At 43.4% G+C, this 20,724-nt stretch overlaps 1 protein-coding gene across 1 annotated transcript in view; it reads left to right on the plus strand.

Annotated features, from left to right (window-relative positions):
* GABRG1 (gamma-aminobutyric acid type A receptor subunit gamma1) overlaps nt 1–20,724 on the plus strand; it is a 69,506-nt gene that overhangs the window by 42,970 nt on the left and 5,812 nt on the right. The window contains exons 5-9 of the mRNA XM_056855092.1: nt 2,454–2,674; nt 6,623–6,705; nt 12,488–12,625; nt 12,944–13,096; nt 16,655–16,866. Coding sequence (XP_056711070.1) covers nt 2,454–2,674; nt 6,623–6,705; nt 12,488–12,625; nt 12,944–13,096; nt 16,655–16,866 — 807 coding nt within the window. The remainder of the gene's footprint in view (nt 1–2,453; nt 2,675–6,622; nt 6,706–12,487; nt 12,626–12,943; nt 13,097–16,654; nt 16,867–20,724) is intronic.

Raw genomic sequence — 20,724 nt, forward strand, 5'->3', positions numbered from 1 at the left:
GGAAACATAGCCCATTTATTGGATGACAAAAGCTTTGAAGTTACCACTCAAGTAGCCGAGTTCCTGGCCAAGGTCCTAAAGGAGGGAGAAAGAAGGAGGGGAACCCTTATTTAATTGTTTATTATAATATTTGCCGATGAACTGTGTATTCATTCTTTTTGGATCCATGTCTAGCTGCTTTGCATGTTTGTTTTGTTACTGTTAATGCCAATAAAGGTTCTGTTTTCTGTTTTCTGTTTTCTGTTTTCTGATCAAGACAGCCCCCCAACTGGGCACGTCCAATCCTGACAGCCCCCTGACTGGGCATGTCCCTGTTCCAGGCTTCCCCAAAAACCCCTTATTAGGGTCCCCTTAATGGGGAAAGAGGGCACGCAGGCCTCCTTTCCCCCCCCAAAAATGGATCCAGCCCTATGCCAAAACTGCCAAGAGTTGTGATGAATTGACATGAAATTGACCTAAAAACCAAACAGCCCAAGTATAGGGAGGGCGGGCGGGACAAATTAGGCAGCAGACTCAGCTGGGCAAGGGGACAGCTTCTCAACTGCCTACCTGGAGAAGCCGAGTGCAAAAGCTCAGGCCTGAACCTGCCTGCTGGCCCCGCCCCTATTGACCCAGGGCCCGATTGGTCATTTGCCATGTAGGCGGGCCAGGAAGGTATGCAGCAGGGCGGGAAAGGGCAGTATGCAGGCTGCCCAGCTGAGACCAACCGACAAGCCCCTGACCTTGTGCCAGCTCCCAACCCCTCCCCCAGCATATGCCGGAAACTGGGCTTGTGGTAAAGCTAAGCCTTGTCTTACAAACATGTCAACCATACCACAAATACATAATAAAGGGGTCTGTGTCGTGCGATGGTAGCTGCGTTCTCCCCCAGGAGGCTTGGGGTTAGTGATGCGACTCCAGTGTAGTTTTCACATGATCAAGGTGACCTGTTCATGACTGGGGAAAGTGCTTGAATGTATCAGGCTGGCGCATGAGTCTCACTAGTGCAAAGGTTGAGAACCTTTGAGTGTTTCGCACATTTCATTTTCAAGTACTAAGCTTGTCACTCGACGTGTCGCTGAGCCCACCCTATGAAGCTGCCGTTTCCTTCAGGGGAACGATCTCTGCAGTCGGGCAATGGGCATTAATTCTGGGAGAATACCTGGGCCCACCTTGAGGTTGGTAAACCTGGTGGAAAAGCTCAAATGATCTAACCCAGTGCTTAATAAGCATAGTGAACTGGCTCCATTACTCAAATATCCCAATTCCACTCATTTTGCCCTAGGTTTGCCAGGTTGGGAAACACCTGGAGATTTTGGGGGTGGAGCCTGAGGAGGGCAGGGTTTGGGGGAGTGGAGGGACTTCAGGGGGGTATAATACCATAGAGTCTACCTTCCAAAGCAGCCATTTTCTCCAGGTGAACTGATCTGTGTTGCCTGGAGATCAGCTGCAATAGCAGGTGATCTCCAGCCACCACCTGGAGGCTGCAACCCTATTTTGCCCCCTTTCTGGGTATTGTAAGTGTTCTGGGTGCAGGTTTCATTCCCCCCAGGAGGCTTCCCACTCAGAATAGAAAAGATGCATTCTCTTCCTGCACTGGTCCCCAGTAATGTCTAAGCCAGAGAGGAGCAGTTTAAGTCAGCACAACATTCCACTCACAGCTACAAAGATTGAAACAGCTCCAGATGCACAAAGTTTGGCAAGCTTAGGCATATCTTTCACCCTGGCCATTTATGCTTGATAATTAGCAGCGCGTTCCAGGTTGAAGTGCCCCACATATATTTTTTTTTAGTTTTTCATTTTGAACTGTCATTCAGGAAGTGACTGAGAAGCCGGCACATACCTGCTTCGCATTTCTGAAGAGCCCCTTTAACACGACCTTTTGTGTTTGCTCCCCCCCGCCTCGAAGAATCCCCTCAAGGAAGCATGCAAAATCATAGCCATGCGTTAGCTATGCAAACAACAGTTGCTAATGGAAGGAACTATGGAGCAGGCGAGTGGGGGGGGTGGAATTTCTCCTTTTGCATTGGGACCGTGAATAAGCATTTTAAAGGTCACATTTAACAAAAGAGTGAGCGAGCATCAAAATTGACCCTGCATAAATGGCCCCTGTTTGGACCCAGGATCTGACTTACAATGCAGAACCCACGTTTGGATTTTGTCTCACATTATTTGTACCGTTGCTATATCTACCTAGATGTGTTCTTATTTCTTTCCCTCTCTTCCCCCTGCCAGTGCCCCAAAATATAACCTTTGCACTTAATGACTGTAGAGTACGTTCTTTTTGCGTTCACTGTAGGCATCAAGCATCTTTTATTCTGGTATCACACAAAGGTGTTCGTTGAAACATAATTGGTTAAGATATATTTCAGAATATGTGCATTCCAGTATTTTATTAACCTGGTAGTAGTTATTTTTTATGTTTTTTGTGCTATGATATTTTATGCTGCTGTGATCTTTTTTTCTCTCTTTAGGAGTACACCATAGACATAATTTTTGCCCAGACTTGGTACGACAGCCGCCTGAAATTCAATAGCACCATGAAAGTACTCATGCTAAATAGCAATATGGTTGGGAAAATCTGGATTCCAGATACTTTCTTCCGAAACTCAAGGAAATCTGATGCCCACTGGATCACGACTCCAAACCGCTTGCTACGAATTAGAAGTGATGGACGAGTATTATATACTCTCAGGTAGAAGTTGCTCCAAACAGCTGGAGAAAGAAACTGAATCTTTTATATTATATTTACTGTTTTTTTGCTGTTAATGGTCAATTTAGCATGCTTCTTTTAAACTTCAAGTGACTGGATGTTCAGCACAATCCTATGCATGGTTTACCCTAAAGTAAGTCTGATTATAGTTCAATGACATGTACTTCCAATTAAGTGAATAGAGGAAGCAGTGTAAATAAATTAGTATCACCATGCAAAACTTTCTGTCTAAAACTCAAAGAAATGCAGCAGAGCTCAATTTGCAAAGTTGTTTTGGGTCCATTATATGGAAACTAGCAAAATAAGCTATCACCCTACTCTTACGCAGGTTTACTTAGAAGTCAGACTCTCTGAGTACAATGAGACTTATTCTCAAGGAAATGTGCATATGATCAATCTATTGCTCTTGCTTCAAACATTCCTTTTTCTGCATCGAGCATCAAATTAAGCACCACAGTGGTAGAGCAAATATCTTATGTTTGCTTTGAGTTCAACAACAAGAAAAATTGGGGCTCTTTCTCCTCTTCAGAAATGCCTTCCAGATCACAAAAGCTATCATCTCCTATCTTCATTTCACCTTTCATATTCCAAATTATTTCCTTTCATTTATCTTTCTCTTTCATTTACCATCCAATGTTGCAATATAAGTAAGGTTGTGCATTTGGATATTAAGTATCAAAGAACTAAATGGAAACCTTTTTTTTGTTAATGTTTGTTCTACTCAAAATAATCAGTATAATAACATTCAGGGTAATATTTAGAAATACTCAGATTTTTCAGTAATTCTAGTACCTGGCTGTGATTTAGAGTTAGTAACTATCAAAGTGAGGATTTTTAAGGAAGAATCAAACCAGTTTACAATCACCTTCCCTTCCCCACAGCAGACACCCTGTGAGGTAGGTGGGGCTGAGAGAGCTCTAAGAGAGCTGTGACTAGCCCAAGGTCACCCAGCTGGCTTCATGTGTAGGAGTGTGGAAACCAACCCGGTTCACCAGATTAGCCTCCACTGCTCATGTGGAGGAGTGCGGAATCCAGATTAGGGTCTGCTTCTCCAAACCACCGCTCTTAACCACTACACTACACTGGCTCTCTAAAATGATTAAACTGAAGTTATCATACCTTGGTCACATTATGAGAAGACGACAGCCACTGGAAAAGACAACAATGCTAAGAAAAGTTGAACGTGGCAGGAAAAGAGGAAGACCCAACATGAGGTGAATTCACTCTATAAAGGAAGCCATGGCCCTCAGTCTGCAATACCTGAGCAAGGCTGTTAACAATAGGACATTGTGGAGGACATTAATTGATAGGGGCGACTTGACGGGCACTTAACACAGAGAAAATTAGTAGGGATTATTGGAAGGTTGCAATGGGAACGAATAGGAAGGGCAGACCACCAGCCTGAGGTTACCCCTCTACAAATTAGCATATGCATGTAGACTCATTAAGCTACAGGATGAGATGGAAAGTTCAGCTTGTCTCCCTTGCACATTTGTGCATAAGGAGAAAAAAACCCGGCTGGGATTTGACCAAGTTGAGAACATTCGGGAAAACAAAAGCAAAAGTTGAAACGGTGGTGACTGAAACAGCAGTAATAGGATGTGACAACACTTCTGGCTATTTGGCTCCCCACAACTCTCTGATGGCCTCCCTTCCTCCCTGTCACTCTCTTTCCAGGGGAGGCCGAAAGGAGGAGAAGAGCTGGCAATTCTCCACCTTCTCCTCCTCCTGGTTGCTCTGTCTGTCTGCACTGCCAAACTTAAAAAATATGTCCTAACTCGAGTAGGTCATTAGTCAAGGAGTGTACTTTGCAAATGACATATTAAGAAGAGTTGTGTTCTATTTGCTAAAGGGCTGCTACACATAAAGGCTCACTTGCAGGTTGAGGGAGGACATTTTTACCTAGGTGGCATGGTTACCTCTGTTTCCTTCCCTCGCACCCATAAAATTCCACATTCTGTGTCGGTGTAATTGAGAGTTTTTCTCTCTCGTTTAAATAATGTTTTATTTTTAAACACAAACAAACATGTAAACATAAACATGTAAACATAAACAATATGGTTGTTTAATTATAGCAGAGTCTACTTTGAATTTAAAGGTAAAGGTCCCCTGTGCAAGCACCGAGTCATCCCTGACCCATGGGGTGACGTCACATCCCAACGTTTCCTAGGCAGACTTTTGTTTACGGGGTGGTTTGCCAGTGCCTTCCCCAGTCATCTTCCCTTTACCCCCAGCAAGCTGGGTACTCATTTTACTGACCTCGGAAGGATGGAAGGCTGAGTCAACCTTGAGCCGGCTACCTGAAACCGACTTCTGTCGGGATCGAACTCAGGTCGTGAGCAGAGCTCGGACTTCAGTACTGCAGCTTACCACTCTGCACCACGGGGCTCCTACTTTGAAATTACATTTCAGTTATTAACTTCTTTAACTTGTACTTCTCTACGTTCTGATTATATTTTCGTATCTGAGAATACATTTATTCTTAATCATTTATTACCAAGACTTTTATACTCTATTTCTATTCTTAATTTTTGATTATATAATTTAATAATACATTCAATTTTTCATGAAATTCAGAAGCTGATCTGTTACGAATTAAAGATGTTTGTTTTGCCAGTGCTGCATATTCTGTTAGCTTCTTCATCCGTTTCAAACTCCATTGAAGCCAGTGAAAAGCAGAGTCCAACCCATGCTTCCTTGGCTACAGCCCTCACTGAGTTCAGCACATAAGTCTTGTGGCCTCAAAGTCTTAAGTATTCATTTCAGCCTCATTAACTTCAACCGGACTGATGGGCATACACCATTTCAGATTGACTTCATCTAGGGAAAGGGGGAGGGGAGGTAGGCAGGCAAACTCTTAAAATGTGCATATTTACATGTATGAACACTTGTGCACAGAGGGTAACAGCTTTGTGGTTAAAGTAAGGACCAGAGAGCCTCTGCTATGCTCCCTTAGGGCACAGATGAGAGGAACTCTGCTAGTCTTCCAAGTGTCTACTTTCATCATTCATCAGGTGAGACACTTTTTTTTTTTTGCAGACACATGGATGCTTTCTGCCTCAGAAGTAAAACTGAATGACATTATCATTCAGTGACATGGCTGCCCTTTGTAAGATTTTTGCAGATGATGTGCATTTTTCTACCCCCTTGTCTCAAACAGGGACAAAAATCAGTGGGCTTTACTGGATAGTCATTTGACCAAATTCAAAGGAATTGCCAAAATAACCCCACCCTTACATGTGTGTGTGTGTGTGGGGGGGGGGGGAAATCACCATAAGAAGAGCTCTGCTGTATCAGACCAGTGGTCTATCCAGTCCAGCATCCTGTCCCACACAGTGGCCACCAGTTAATCTGTAGGGCCAACAGGGCTTAGAGGCCCAGGCCTTCCCCCAATGTTGCCTCCTAGCACTGGTACTCAAAGCTTTTCTGTCTCTGAATGTGGAGGTACCCTCTAGTCACCATGGCTAGTAGCCGCTAATGGACCTCTCCTATCCATGAATTTGTGCTGGGACTGAACTCTGTGAATATCATTGGTTCTTGTAGGTTATCCGGGCTGTGTAACCATGGTCTTGGTATTTTCTTTCCTGACGTTTCGCCAGCAGCTGTGGCAGGCATCTTCAGAGTACTAACACTGAAGGACAGTCCTCTGAAGATGCCTGCCAAAGCTGCTGGCAAAACATCAGGAAGGAAAATACCAAGACCACGGTTACACAGCCCGGATAACCTACAAGAACCAATGAATTCTGACTGTGAAAGCCTTCAACAATATTCTGTGAATATCCACAAATTGCTGGAATAGCTTTTTTTGGATCTTGGCTCTTCTTTGACAAAAGTGACTTCTCTGTCTGTCTTGAAATCTTACTGGACATTTCTGATAGCTTGATCATCGTTTAAAGCTTTACGCATAATGTTTTCTTTTCTTTTACTTAGGTTGACGATTAATGCTGAGTGCTACCTTAAGCTTCACAACTTTCCTATGGATGCACATTCCTGTCCGCTGGAGTTTTCAAGCTGTAGGTGGCAAAATACCTTCTATATTTTTCTCTCTCCCCCACCTCTCTCTCTAAACCTGAGTTTCTTAATTAAGAAGTTGCAGAGCTATTGCATTTTTCATTTAAATGTCCAGTATTTTCTCAATTTGTTTATTGAACAGGAAGGCAAACCACTGGACTGTTCAGTTCAAAACTGGACACCTGGCAACCCTACTTAGGAGCCTTCCCTTCTCTTTTAGGAAGGGAAAATGCACTATGTCCAAACAGGTGTTTGCAGCTGTATATGCTGTTACCCTTCTCGTCCAAGAGAAAAATAAGCCCCTTTGAGTATGGCCCTCAGCACATTTGTTCAGAGCCAGACTGACAAAAGCCTGCAGAAATCAACTTTTTGCTAGCTTAGTGGATGGGAGTCTCACAAAAAAGGAAAAGGACAATCCCTGCACAAATTGGTCTCCAGTGGGACAGACCATTGGTAGGTTGTAGCAAAAACAAAAGGGGTCTCATGGCAAACACTGTACTAAGGATTTGACAGATTCATTGTAGCATAAGATTTCATGAACAAGAACCCATTTTACCAGATGCCTTTAGCCTCTCCAAAAGGTTATGCAACAATAAATCTATTACTACTACTACTACTACTACTAGTAGTAGTAGTAGTACTAGTACTAGTACTACTACTACTGTATTTCTACCCCATCCTCCCAAGCCTAGGCTGGGCTCAGGCTGGCTTTAACATCCCCATCTTGTGAGCTCACACAAGGCACCAGGCTAAAATAAATTGGTGGCCTCACTTCAAAAAGGATGTGGACAGAATCAAGCGGGTGCAGGAGAGCGATGAAGATGATCAGGGGCCTGGACACCAAGCCCGACGAGGAAAGGCTGAGGGAGTTGGGAATGTTTCGTCTGGAGGAGAGGAGGTTGAGGGGGGACATGATTGCTCTCTTTAAGTATTTGAAGGGCTGTCACTTAGAGGAGGGCAGGGAGCTGTTCCTGTTGGCAGCAGAGGATAGGACACACAGTAATGGGTTTAAATTGTGAGTGGAAAGGTACCAGCTGGATATTAGGAAAAACCTTTTTACAGTAAGAGTTGTTTGACAGTGGAATCAGCTACCTCGGGAGGTGGTGAGCTCCCCCTCACTGGCAGTCTTTAAGCAGAGGCTGGACAAGCACTTGTCAGGGATGCTCTAGGCTGACCCTGCATTAAGCAGGGGGTTGGACTAGATGGCCTGTATGGCCTCTTCCAGCTCTATGATTCTACATCTCTTTTTTTGTTATTTGGTTTCAAGCCAGTTTAAAGCTTCTATGATTCTACAACTCTTTTTTGTTATTTGGTTTCAAGCCAGTTTAAAGTGTGCCCATGCTACACACTTGTAGCCCAGTGCTATCTCTGTTTCCTTTATTCTGTGTGACGCTCTCCAACTAAGTGTGTACAGGACTGTAGTCTCAAACTGGTTCTCTTCCCAGGGTGAGGGGGCTAGGAGCTGAGAATGTTCATTGCTTCACCAAATTATCATGTGGTCCTGAAGGATCCTCTCCTCCCATATTATCCAGGCTGCCAGTTAAGATCTGCCTCTCAAGCTCTGTTGTCTATGCCCCCATTTTCAGAGGTGAGGCAAGTAGCATCTAGAGACAGGGTGGAACCACGCCTTTGGAACACCCTCCCCTTCCAGACTCGCCTGGCACCTAAAAGGTTAAGGTAAAGGTCCCCTGTGCAAGCATTGGGTCATTCCTGACCCATGGGATGACGTCATATCCCGACATTTCCTAGGCAGACTTTTTTTATGGGGTGGTTTGCCAGTGACCTCCCAAGTCATCTTTCCTTTACCCCCAGCAAGCTGGGTACTCATTTTACTGACCTCAGAAGGATGGAAGGCTGAGTCAACCTTGAGCCGGCTACCTGAAACCGACTTCCGTCGGGATCGAACTCAGATGGTGAACAGAGCTTGGACTGCAGTACTGCAGCTTACCACTCTGTGCCACAGGGCCTGGCACCTACTTTGCCTGTTTTTAAGGTGCCAGGCTGAAATACATTGTTTTCCCCCCAGGCTTTCAATTGGGGTTTTTATTTTATCAGCTTTTTAATAGTCTGCTCCTGTTTTATGGATAGTTTTTATGCTGCTTATGTCTAATGGCGTTTTTTTTAGTGGCTAGTTTTTAATGGGGAATGGGGAATGGTATAGTATAACCCGATTGCGTCAGATCTCGAAAGCTAAGCAGGGTCAGTACTTGGACGGGAGACCTCCAGAGAAGACTTTGCAGAGGAAGACATTGGCAAACCACCTCTGCTTAATCACTTGCCCTATGGGGTTAGCATAAGTTGTCTGTGACTTGATGGCATTTTATACACACAAACACAGAGTTTTTAATGAGTCGTTTGTATGGGTGGGTTTTTGTTTTGTTTTTTGGAACTGTAAGCCACTTCAAGGAGGATTCTGAAAAGTTAGCATGGAAATATTCTAAACAAATAAATATAATGTGCAGGCTACTTCTAGGAAAAATCATGACAGTTGAAGTAGTATAAAACCAGTATAAAGTTTGTAGTTTGGATAGTATTTTAGTGCAGGGGATATCAAACTGACCCAGGTACTTTCTGCCTTCACCCAGGCAGCTTGCAAGCCTGATCTTGCTGTTTGACAGCAACTCTAGTGCAGATGGATAATGTATTGCATGTTTAAAGCCCAGCAGTACTGGAGACCTGAGAACCCAATACGATCTCATCTGGACTTTTACAGCTAATCTCCTGCTTTCTGTCTACCAGCCTTGATTAGGGATGCCAACCTCCAGGTAGTAGCTGGAGATCTCCTGTTTAGAACTGATCTGCAGCCGATAGAGATCAGTTCACCTGGAGAAAATGGCCGCTTTGGCAATTGGACTCTATGGCATTGAAGCCCCTCCCCTCCCCAAACCCTGCCCTTCTAAAGCTCCGCCCCAGAAATCTCCAGGTGTTTCCCAACCCAGAGCTGGCAACACTAACCTTGATGTTTATACTGAAATAGACTTAAAATTGAATTATTTAGGTTAAGATTGGTTGTGGATCAGTCTGGGAAAAGCTGCATTAAGCTTTTTAAGAGAAGAATTTGAGCCAAATCAATCAGCAACTATGCAAAATTATCCACTTTGGAATTTGACACGAGATCTACATGGATACGTTCATACAAAGATAATTGTCAATAGACTGATCCCTTGGAAATAGCATCATACCAGTCTCTGTTAATATTACTCTGTTAATATTAATATTATCTATGAATAACCAGTTCCACAGGCTTTCAGTGTTATAAACTGTAATAAGCATATAAAATTAATTTGCTTACAAGGACATTACACTGTCATGGGCAGAATGAAATACTGAGTGCATCTAAACAGTTCATATCTAGATATTAAACTTAATAGGGGATGAAATTTAACTAAAGAGAATCTTTTGAAAATGTAATTTATTGCTTAATCCCTTCAGTATTTAGATGAAAGTCTTACAGATTCCAATCTTTCCAAAGCTGTTTTGTGTGATGGCTCTTTTCATCATGAGGAAGCTTTCCCCCTTGGTGATAACCGAGCTGGAAATTCATTAGGCCTTTTAAAAATGGGGGTTCCCTTCCATTTCTAGACAGGACATATTTTGGTTGGATTCACAAGTGACATACATGATACACACGTGAATTTAACTGCAAAAATGTAATCAGAAATGAAATAAGAATGTCTCAAAATCAGTCTATTAATTTTGGCAATCTAACAGCACACAGAGACTCTGCGATACTTAAACTGTCATGTTTAATGCCCACTGGAAGTAATAGTAGTGATATGTCAGTTGCTGCTAAGTTGCTCCATTTCAATCGAATTAAGCCATGACTTACATTATTGGATCAGGATCTTAAACTTCAAGGGATCCACTAAAATAGTTTCTCCTTCCATCTCTTTCTCATTCTGCTGTAACATATCACCTTTTTAGAAGGTGCTGCTGCTGGCAGTAGTAATAATTTTATTGGAACAAACGAAAATGCTCAATTTAGAAGAAGCTAATAGATTGTGTTAGGGTATACATTTGCTTCAATGGCAAAATGATAGTTGAGAAAACCTATGGGTTTATGAAAATCTAATACAATCTGCAGAATTCATTAGATAATGTACCTTCCAGTTCTAGCATCCCTTGCTCTTAAATTCAGCTTCCAGTGGCCCTTTAGAATAAATAACTTTGCTATCAAATGGTTTACATTAATGATGTCACCAATATTTATAATTATCTGATTTGGACTGTGAATATCTCCAGTTTGCAAGGATAATGCTGAGCTAAATCAGAGGGCTGCATTCTGCTAATCATTTGGAGGCAGCTTTAAAAAGGGGGGAAGTATTGGTATACATTCTTGCCCCCTTCAGGCAGCGTGCACAAGTCCTGCTCAAAACAAATGCCACTGTGACTTTCAAAGCCCTATATGGCTTGGGACCAACATATCTTAAGGACCACATACTCCCATATGAACCTAACCTTCAGGAGCTTTTCTTTGAGTCCCTCTGCCATCTGAGGCTAGATGGGTGGCAACCCAAGAATAGGGTTGCCAGGTCCCTCTTCGCCACCAGCGGGAGGTTTTTGTGGCAGAGCCTGAGGAGGATGGTGTTTGGGGAGGGGAGGGACTTCAATGCCATAGAGTCCAATTGCCAAAGTGGCCATTTTCTCCAGGTGATCTCTGTCGGCTGGAGATCAGTAGTAATAGCACGAGATCTCCAGCTAGTACTTGGAGGTTGGCTACCTTACCCAAGAAAGAGAAATTATTAAATTCTCTCCCCAGGGAGATCCATCTGTCCCTCTCTATCAATATCATCCACTAGCTGGTGAAGACTAACAGCGCATTCCTGTACTCTAAGGGTGAAAGCCCTTAGGAGGCCAAGAAGGCACGGCGCCAGTGTTCAGGCCCCCCATGCTGGCGTCCGGGCGACTTACACCAGTATAAGTGGCCTGAATGCCGGCGGGAAGGCCCAGATGCTAGGCACCGGGCGCTGCCGTGGCAATGGCACTCCAGGAAGCCAACGGGCCCTTCTGCCAGCATCCCACTGCCGTCAAAGCCCGCGCCGGCATCCTGGGAGGTATTCTCAGGGCATTCTGGCATCCTGGGAGGCATTCCCTGGGCGTGCCAGCACATTCCAGCACCGGGCTGGGGGAGGAGCCATCTTTAGGCGGCCTCCAAAGCCCTTTCAGGCTGGGATCATCCCCCTTTTTGGGGGTGAGATACGCCCCCTTTTTTGCGAGATACGCCTATGAAGGGTTGCACAGATTTTTAACAGCGGGGCCGAAACCTCCTTTGGAGGCAGCGCAGCTGCGCAGCTGTGCTGCCTCCTATGACTGGCGCATTCCTCTCAGGAATGCACTGTTAATCTGTTTTGTCTGGCATGTTCTCACTGGCCCTCCTTTGTGTGTACATGTTTCGACTGTGTATGTGTTTTGTTTAATTGTTGTTTTTCATTGGTTTTATCCTATGTATTTTAACGCTTGTTTTAACATTTTGGATTGTTTGCTGTCTAAGGGACCCTAAGCTAGGTGAGAAGGGAGCATTAAAATGTTTTAAATAAATAATATAAATAGGGGCTGTATTCCGACTAACACTACACTTAGGAGCATCAGAAATTACCCTTAGGTTACCTTACTTTGTTTGCAGTAAAACTGCTTACCCAGCAGTTATGTGCCTAATTCTGTATGGGTCCTTCTGCAATCATACATATATAATTGCTTGAATACTGCCAAAGCATTCTATATGGACAGTATTACCGTAGCCTTCTATCGCGATAGAGTAATTGATATTGTGCTTCTGTTTTCTAGATGGATACCCCAAGAATGAAATTGTGTATAAATGGAAGAAATCTTCTGTTGAAGTGGCAGATCCAGAATACTGGAGATTGTATCAATTTGCATTTGTAGGTTTAAGAAATACAACTGATATCTCTCGTACTCAGTCTGGTGAGGAATAACCTGGAGTTTCCTTACATCTATTTAAGATGGATGATCTTTGTTATGCATACTTCTGAACTCAAACCACAGAATATTTTAGTGCGTTTGAAACTGTGTAATGAAAATGCAGTCGCAGTGGTTTTATTTTTTAGAAATAGAATGTGTGCACATTTAATAATTTCTTTGCTTCCATTTTATCAGAGGACATTTTCCCAGTAGCAATTTCCATCCACAGTAAGGTATCATTTGGGGAGGAAAGGCAAAATGAAATGTGTAGCGGAAAATTACTTGCATGGTATAATTGATTGTGAAATTCTTTTCTTGTAGGGGATTATGTTGTCATGACGATCTTCTTTGATCTGAGCAGACGCATGGGGTATTTTACGATTCAAACATACATTCCTTGCATACTGACTGTTGTTCTTTCCTGGGTCTCGTTCTGGATTAATAAAGATGCAGTGCCTGCAAGGACATCCTTAGGTACCTGTGCTCTTCCAACTCAACCTGTACTTCAGTGATCGCACACACGTAGACATGAGCGCCAGAAAGTAAATAAACCAGTGGTGCCTACGCTAAGCAGCGCTATCCACCCTTCTAAGCCTGTTGATATCGATAGGCTTAGAAGGTTGTAACTCTGCTTAGGATTGCACTAGAAAGGTCTCAGCAGCTAAACCCCCCCAGACTATGTTAATGGTACAGCTCCTTCAAGCAGTATGAAAATGGCAGTAGTATGGGACACACCCGAGCGAACGTGAATCCACAATGTGCAGGCCTTCACCACAACGGTGTGAAATTATTTCTCAGTATGTTGATTTATGGATGTTGTTCCAATTCAGCAATCCTCCCCTCCCCCAGTCCAAAGTCCATGATAACAGACGCAAAAGCATCTATTTCAACTGGTCCCCTTGGTTGGCTGTGGCCAAATATGTTCAGCAGCAGAATGAGCGCTGTTTGAAAGATGAAACCCTGTGAGCACTGTTCCATCTAGGATGTCATGTACATGTAGGTTGTTTATGCATGGGGGTTTTACCTGAGTTTCGTTGCTCCCTGGACCCACTCTTTCCTGTTGGGAGTCTATGCACCAGCAGTCTCCAAGCTCAAGTCTAGTCCCGCCCCCTTTAAATCCTGCTTTGTAATTGGCTTACTTTGTAGAGCTTACTGTGAGAAAAAATCCCCCCAAACCCAATTGCTGCATAAAAAAGCATTTTAAGAATAAAATACAAAAAATGGAGCAATCTGAAAGGGGGGGAGACAAATCCAAGCCTCAGTTTTAAAAAGCCTTTCTTCTGCTCAGAAAGTGTTCCCAGGAAGCATTTGAATACCCGCCTCTTTACACACTGCTTTGTAATTGTAATTGGCTGTGAGATAAACCAATTGGCTGTGAGATAAACTTGCATGTCCTGTTCTTTGCCTTATGCACGGGGATTTCACCCTGGCCGAGCTCAGGGAAGAGGGAAGAATCAGGTTAACAGAGGGATGGGAAGTCCCAGGATTTGTGAGGGCTGGCAGCGAGGTCATCTCTAATGGATGGAAAACTCACGCATAACTCCAAGGAACAACCGAGACAGACCAGGGGCAAACATGAGTGAAAGTACCCATGCATAAATGACCAAAGTATTGCCTCAGGCAGCAAAGCTGCTTTTCAGGCATACCAATGTAACCCACTGGGGGGTGCACAGGAGAGGTCTGGGAGGACACTGGTATGATTGTGAAATCTGTAGAAAGCATGGAGTAACTTCACACATATAGTTTCCTGCAGAGACCATTATTTATGTGGTTTCATTTTCAGACAACCACCACACTGAACACAAGAGTTAGGCATAACTCAGGCTATTTAATTATCACTGTTTTCATGCACTGACTCCTGTGTTCCTCCCATTTCAATTTATTTCAGACTTCTGGATTTCATTGTTGAAAATAGTCATAAGTTAAAAATAGTGATATGTGAACAAGCTCATCAAACATTTGTGCACTTCACTCCCTCACTGCCTCCAGGAACACCCTGGGCATGCCCCCCACGCCAGCACGGGCTTTCCCTTCCAGGAATTCCCTGCCAACGTAGCTGCGCTGGTGGCAGGGGGCGATGCAGCTGGCGGCAGGGGGTGACGCAGCTCCCCTATGCCAGCATGTTTGCCCCCAGGACAGCGTAAGTGCCCCTTATCCCAGGTTAAAGGAGCTTCCCCTTCAGGATTGCAGCCTAAATAATGATCTAAATAATGAAACATGGACTTCAGTGGATTTAGAAAGGTGCCATGAAAACCCCCAAAAGGGGTCACCATAAGTTGGCTTCGACTTGACGGCACTTCACACACACACACACAACTCTGCTTAGGATGGCACTGTAGATCTGCCGACTTACTTACTATAGCATTTAGCATTTTCATTGCTGAGTCTTATGTATTCATTGTTTTTATTCATTCATTCAACTTCCTTTATCATTCACCTTTCTCACTGAGACTCAAGGCAAATTCCAAAATTATAATACAGTATAATTTCAGCCTCAAGACTCTAAAAAGTGAGTTTGTAACAAAAGCACTGTAAACTATAATTCAATAATAATAAAATAATTCCTAAATTCAAAGTATAAAATGCAAATAACATACAGATTATTTTCATATTAATCTGAAGACTTGCTGGAATGGAAGCATCTTGCTATAAGTGACTACATAAATACAGTACATAAATAATATATAGTATAAATACAACATTGCCTTTGAATAGGCTTGACACTTACCGGTACATTCAAAATATATTTTAACATTTAAAAAATCAACTACAGTTATAAATAACATAAACCAAATGTGTTGAGGCATGAGGCCTTTCTCACAAGTGGTTTGAATTTGTACAATACACCATACAGCGTTTTTGTTAAAATGTCATGCCTGACCAAAGCTTTAACAACTAGGTATCATTTTTTGGGTATCTCTTTGTTATTAAATAACATTGGAGATAGCTTTCCAGATGATAGTTGTTAGTGGTCCAAATTTCTCTTTAGGCCAGGTCAGGATAAAGCATTGCCCAATGGTGTACATAGCCACATTCAGGAAAGCAAATGCATGGCTATACACACCATTGGACAATGCTTTATCCTGACCTGGCTTATAGAGAAATTTGGACCACTAACATCAACCATCTACAAAGTTAGCTCTGTTTCCAATCGATGTGGCTCCCCGGGCCGCATCGGGGAGGACTGTCAGTGGGCCGGCCCTGAAATCCATTCAGGCGGAGCGGCGCCTCCCCTCCCGCGTGGCCTGACAACGTTTTAAAAAAAATAGAAAGCTAGCTCTGATGGTCCTAATTAACAACAAAGACAGATATCTAGTCCATGTAAAAAAAAAATCATCTGAATTTTTAGTGCATTGGTCAGACATGTTGTAATTTTTAACAAAAACATTGTATGGTGTGTATATACAAATTTAAACCACTGAGGAAGGTCTCATGACCAAAACACATTTGGTTTGGTTTACAGGTGTTTTATGTTATTTATAATTGTACCTGGTCATAAGAAAAATGCTTGTAAGTGTGTGACATCCCCATGTGTTCAAGTGCAATTTTACACTAGGGGAAGGTACCTATATATGTAACCAAAAATTGATGGATTTTGATGCACACTTGTAAATATTTATAATTTGATTAAAGGTTTTGGAATATAATTGCAGCTTTTTTATATTTGACATTTATATTTCCATATAAAGGTTTCTTTCTTTCAACCTTTTTGGTTACCTAGACTTTAATTTCTTTCCATCCACCCATATCAGTCAGCAGAGTCCCAAAGGATCTGACAAAAATAACCCAATTAAAATACCACAAAACATGGTTAAAACAATAATGCATGTATGTTTGTGGTTTATGCAGCCATGCCACCATTGTCTGTGGTAGTGTGTCCCTTGTAGATCTGTAGAAATGGCTTTTTTTTGCCTTGATACCTAAATATTCCTAAATACTTGATACCTAAACATTCCTGAAAATCTTGATGCCTAAATATTCCTGCAGTTTCTTGCGATGAGAAAAATACCCTTTTCTGTTATTTCTGAACAGGCATCACCACTGTCTTGACGATGACCACGCTGAGTACAATTGCAAGGAAGTCTCTTCCCAAGGTTTCTTACGTAACCGCAATGGACCTTTTTGTCTCGGTGTGTTTCATTTTTGTGTTTGCTGCCTTGATGGAGTATGGCACCTTGCATTATTTCACCAGCAACAAAAAAGAAGCCAAGAAGAATGACAAGAGAGTAAACAAGAAACCTTTGGTAAGTGTAAAAACTGAGAGAAATGTTTGGAGGAGCAAGACTGTAGAGAGAGTGTTTTAGCAAACACTGCTGCATGGGTGAGCTTTTCCAAACCCTACCCCAAGGAAGTCTGGAAATAGTTAATAGATGGTGCTACAGAAACTCAGGAGTCCAGCCTAGATTTAGTAGGGAGCTTCTTTATCTGAATAATGGCCAAATAGTATAATGGGCAGAGCTAGGGTTGCCAACCTCCAGGTGGTAAAGGCAAGTTGACCAAATGTCAACTGTCCTATGCAGAAATCCGATGACATCAGCTGACAACCGGACTGAAGAGGATCTTGTCACCGCGGGTAGATGAAAGTATCAATGAGCAGGGTGCGGGAGAAACGATCCGGGAACGTGTGATCGAGATATTCTCAACACGTTTCGTGTAAGGCTTCGTCAGCCATTAATCTAAATAATTTATCTTCACAACTATAGAATTACAAGATTAGTAAAGTGGCCCCATCGGGTTCCTCTCTGGTTCTTTGAATCATGAGGTTGCTTTATTATTCACTAAATATGCTAACTTAGCCATAGTTGCATATTCTGCAATCTTATTTGTCCATTCAGTTACATTTGAGTAGTCTTCTGCTTTCCACTTTCTTGCATACTGTACTCTTGCCACTGGTACCATATACTTAAATAACTCATTATCTATTTTTGGCATATTGTCTGACAAAATATTTAACAACGTACTTTTTGGATCTAACACAAATTTGATTCTCAATATTCTTTGCATTTCAATCATGTATCATTTTCCAATATTTTCTTGCTTTTTTGCAAGACCACCACATATGATAAAATGTTGCACCTATGCTTTGACGTTTCCAACAGGATTCTGTTGTGCTCTATGGGGATATTCCGCATGCAAGATCTGTACCCATGACCAACTGAATAGAAGCTCTTATGCTTTTTGTTTGTTTGCATTGTCAAGGGATACTGATTCCCCCCAAAAAAAATTGCCATCACGTTGCAGCTGACTTATGGCAACAGAGGTGGTTTGTCATTGTCTGCCTTTATGTGGCAACCCTAGACTCCCTTGGTGGTTTCCCATCCAAGTGCTAATCAGAGATGACCCTGCTTAGCTTTCAAGATCTAACAAGATTGAGCTAGCCTGGCCCATTCCAGTCAGGGTTTCAAAAAAGTAATGTTTTCCGTGTTAATGTGAATTGTTGGGAAAAGGTAAAATAGTACTGTAAGAAATAAATAAATCTTGGATCTTCTGAGATTCTTTTTGACTGTACCTTCTCTTTAAGTTATGAAATCTGCTGTGGCTTCAAAGTAATCCTTTTTGGCTGTAGCACAGACCCTCTGAAACAACTTCCCAGGAGAAGATAGCAGGAGTCCTATGCTGGGCTGACTTCAGAAGCACTGAAAAACCATTTTTGTTTAAAAGGATGTTTTATAGAGAATCCCCCACCCCCGCTGCTAGCAGCAATCGGGGGAATTGTATTTGGGGCAAGTTGTCTGCATTTGAATTTTTATCATTTTCTTATATTTTGTTCTTGGTTAGCACTGGTTTTGCAAGATTCCTTTTGCCACTGTGGATAGTAGGCAGGATTGGGGGGTCGGGCAGCCCATTCCTGAGCCAAAAGGATGAAAGTCCTTAGGAGGCCAGGAAAGGACTGTGCTGGCATTTGGGCCCCATGCACCGACGCCTGGTCGCTTACGTTGGCCAGGTTGGCATGGACACCGGCGGGGGGCAGGGGCAGGATCCTCCCGTCGCTGCTATGGCAGCACTGCCCAGGGACACCGGCTTGGCCTCCCACCGGCTTCAGAACAGCATACTTCCATGCGGTGTCCTCCCGGGGGCATTCCCGGGGCGTTCCAGGGGGCGGAGCTGCCAGTAGGGCCAGGAACGCCCCCCTCCAAAACAGCACTGCTATGCCAGCTTTTTGCTGGCACAGCCTCGCTGTTTTCAATGGGGCATTTTGCCCCATTTTCAAGAAAAATATTTTTAAAGGCTTTTTTTTAGCCTTGAAGTGCCCGGGGACCGGCTTTGGAGGCACCACGGCTACGCCGTCCCTGGCCGCTGCAAAGCTCAGGAATGAGCTGTAAGTTTTTTTAACGAATTAATCCATGCAGCATCACACCATTATTCCAGACAGCAATGACAAAGACCCCCTCCCTCCCTCCATCTCTCAGGTTTGTGTTTTGTTAGGGAAGCAATACCCTCTGCTCATGCAAACGGCAAACCAAACATATCTACGAATCAGAATTCTGCTTTGTGCCAAATCTGGTACTAGTAGGCAAGACAACGCTGACATTTATAAATCATGTATGCATTTCTAACTATTTGTGACATTGCGAGAAAGGCCAAGACAAATGGGAAATATATTTTATTAATAAAATGCAGTCCTGTTCTTTCACTCGGATTTCATGTACAATGGCATGTTAGCTGGTTTGTCACCTGGCAAAATGCACTCTCTCTTTGGCAGCCGAGCAGAGAAATGATGGCTTATTCAGCTTCATGGCTTGGCCCTTAAGGGAACGGCAGTGCTTGCTCAAGCCGAGCTCCAGGCTGGCCAAGGCCATTCCTGCTCTCACGCAGCCCTTTCCCATCCTGGAAAAGCCATGTTGGGAAAGAGCCACCCTACCTACACACCACTGCTGATGTTTTCTGCGGTGCCAGTGCAGCCGCTGCCCCATAGCCAGACCTGCCTGGTCTTCCTGTGAGCCCTGCAGGGTGGTTCATAAGGTCCAGCTACACAGCACATTTTCCCCATTCCTCCACATGAAGCCTGCTGGGTGACCTTGGGCTAGTTACAGTTCTCTCCCAACTCTCAGCCCCACCTACCTCACAAAGGTGTCTGTTGTAGAGACAGGAAGGGAAGGAAACTGCAAGCTGGTATGATCTCCTTAAAAGGGAGAGAAAGTTGGCAAAGAAAAACCAAATCATAATCATCATCACCACGACCTCCTCCTCCTCCCCCCACCAAGGAGCTTAGGTTGCTTATATGGCTCTCCCTTCCCCTCTTCAGTTTATCTTCACAACAGTCCTGTGAGGTATGTGACTTTAAGCAATGATTTGAACCTGGTCTCCCTAGCTCTAATCAATCACTCTAATCATGACACCATACTGGCTAGCATTGTTGCCTTTTGAAATGAAACATTCTGGTGTGTAGGCCAGTTTGGGGGGGGGTGCCCTCAGGTTCAGTACAGATGGGGACCCAGGGGGCAGTGCCTGGCATTTAGGGGACAAGGCAAGTGTGGAGCCCAGTAGATTTTGGAGGGTTTAGGGGCAGAGCCAAGGGGCTTTTACAAAAAAGATGCATGTGTAAAACCCAGTTGCAAAGCCCATACGTTTGATCCCATAAGTTTCACTGCTGAAAACTGGTAGGGGCAATTCTGGAATCAGCTTGTTTGCTCCTTCCTCCCCGGTTTTTACAATGTGGGAAAATACTGACCTGTAGTTGAACCCCTGTGAGAGTCAGCATGGTGTAGTGATTAAGGTCTCAGACTAGGATGTGGGAAACCCAGGTTCGAATCTCCACTCTGCCATGGAAACTTGCTGGGTGACCATGGGCCAGTCACACCCTCTCAGCCTCGAACCTGGCAAGTATTTGGATGGGAGATCTCCAAGGATGCCAGGGGCATGATGCAGAGGCAGGAAATGGCAAACCACCTCTGAAGTCTCTTGCCTTGAAAACCCTATGGGGTCGCCATAAGTCAGCAGATCTTAACTGGAATTATTATTATTATTAACAACAACAACAACAACATAATTTATATCCCACCATGCTGCCCTTATAAGTGTTGCGAAGGAAGCTAACAGTTTAAAACATACAAGATTAAATTACATTACAAAATAATTAAAATCACCCCCTCCCAAATATA

The sequence above is a fragment of the Euleptes europaea genome, chromosome 9, assembly GCF_029931775.1.
Source record: "Euleptes europaea isolate rEulEur1 chromosome 9, rEulEur1.hap1, whole genome shotgun sequence".
In the NCBI taxonomy this organism is placed as follows: domain Eukaryota; kingdom Metazoa; phylum Chordata; class Lepidosauria; order Squamata; family Sphaerodactylidae; genus Euleptes; species Euleptes europaea.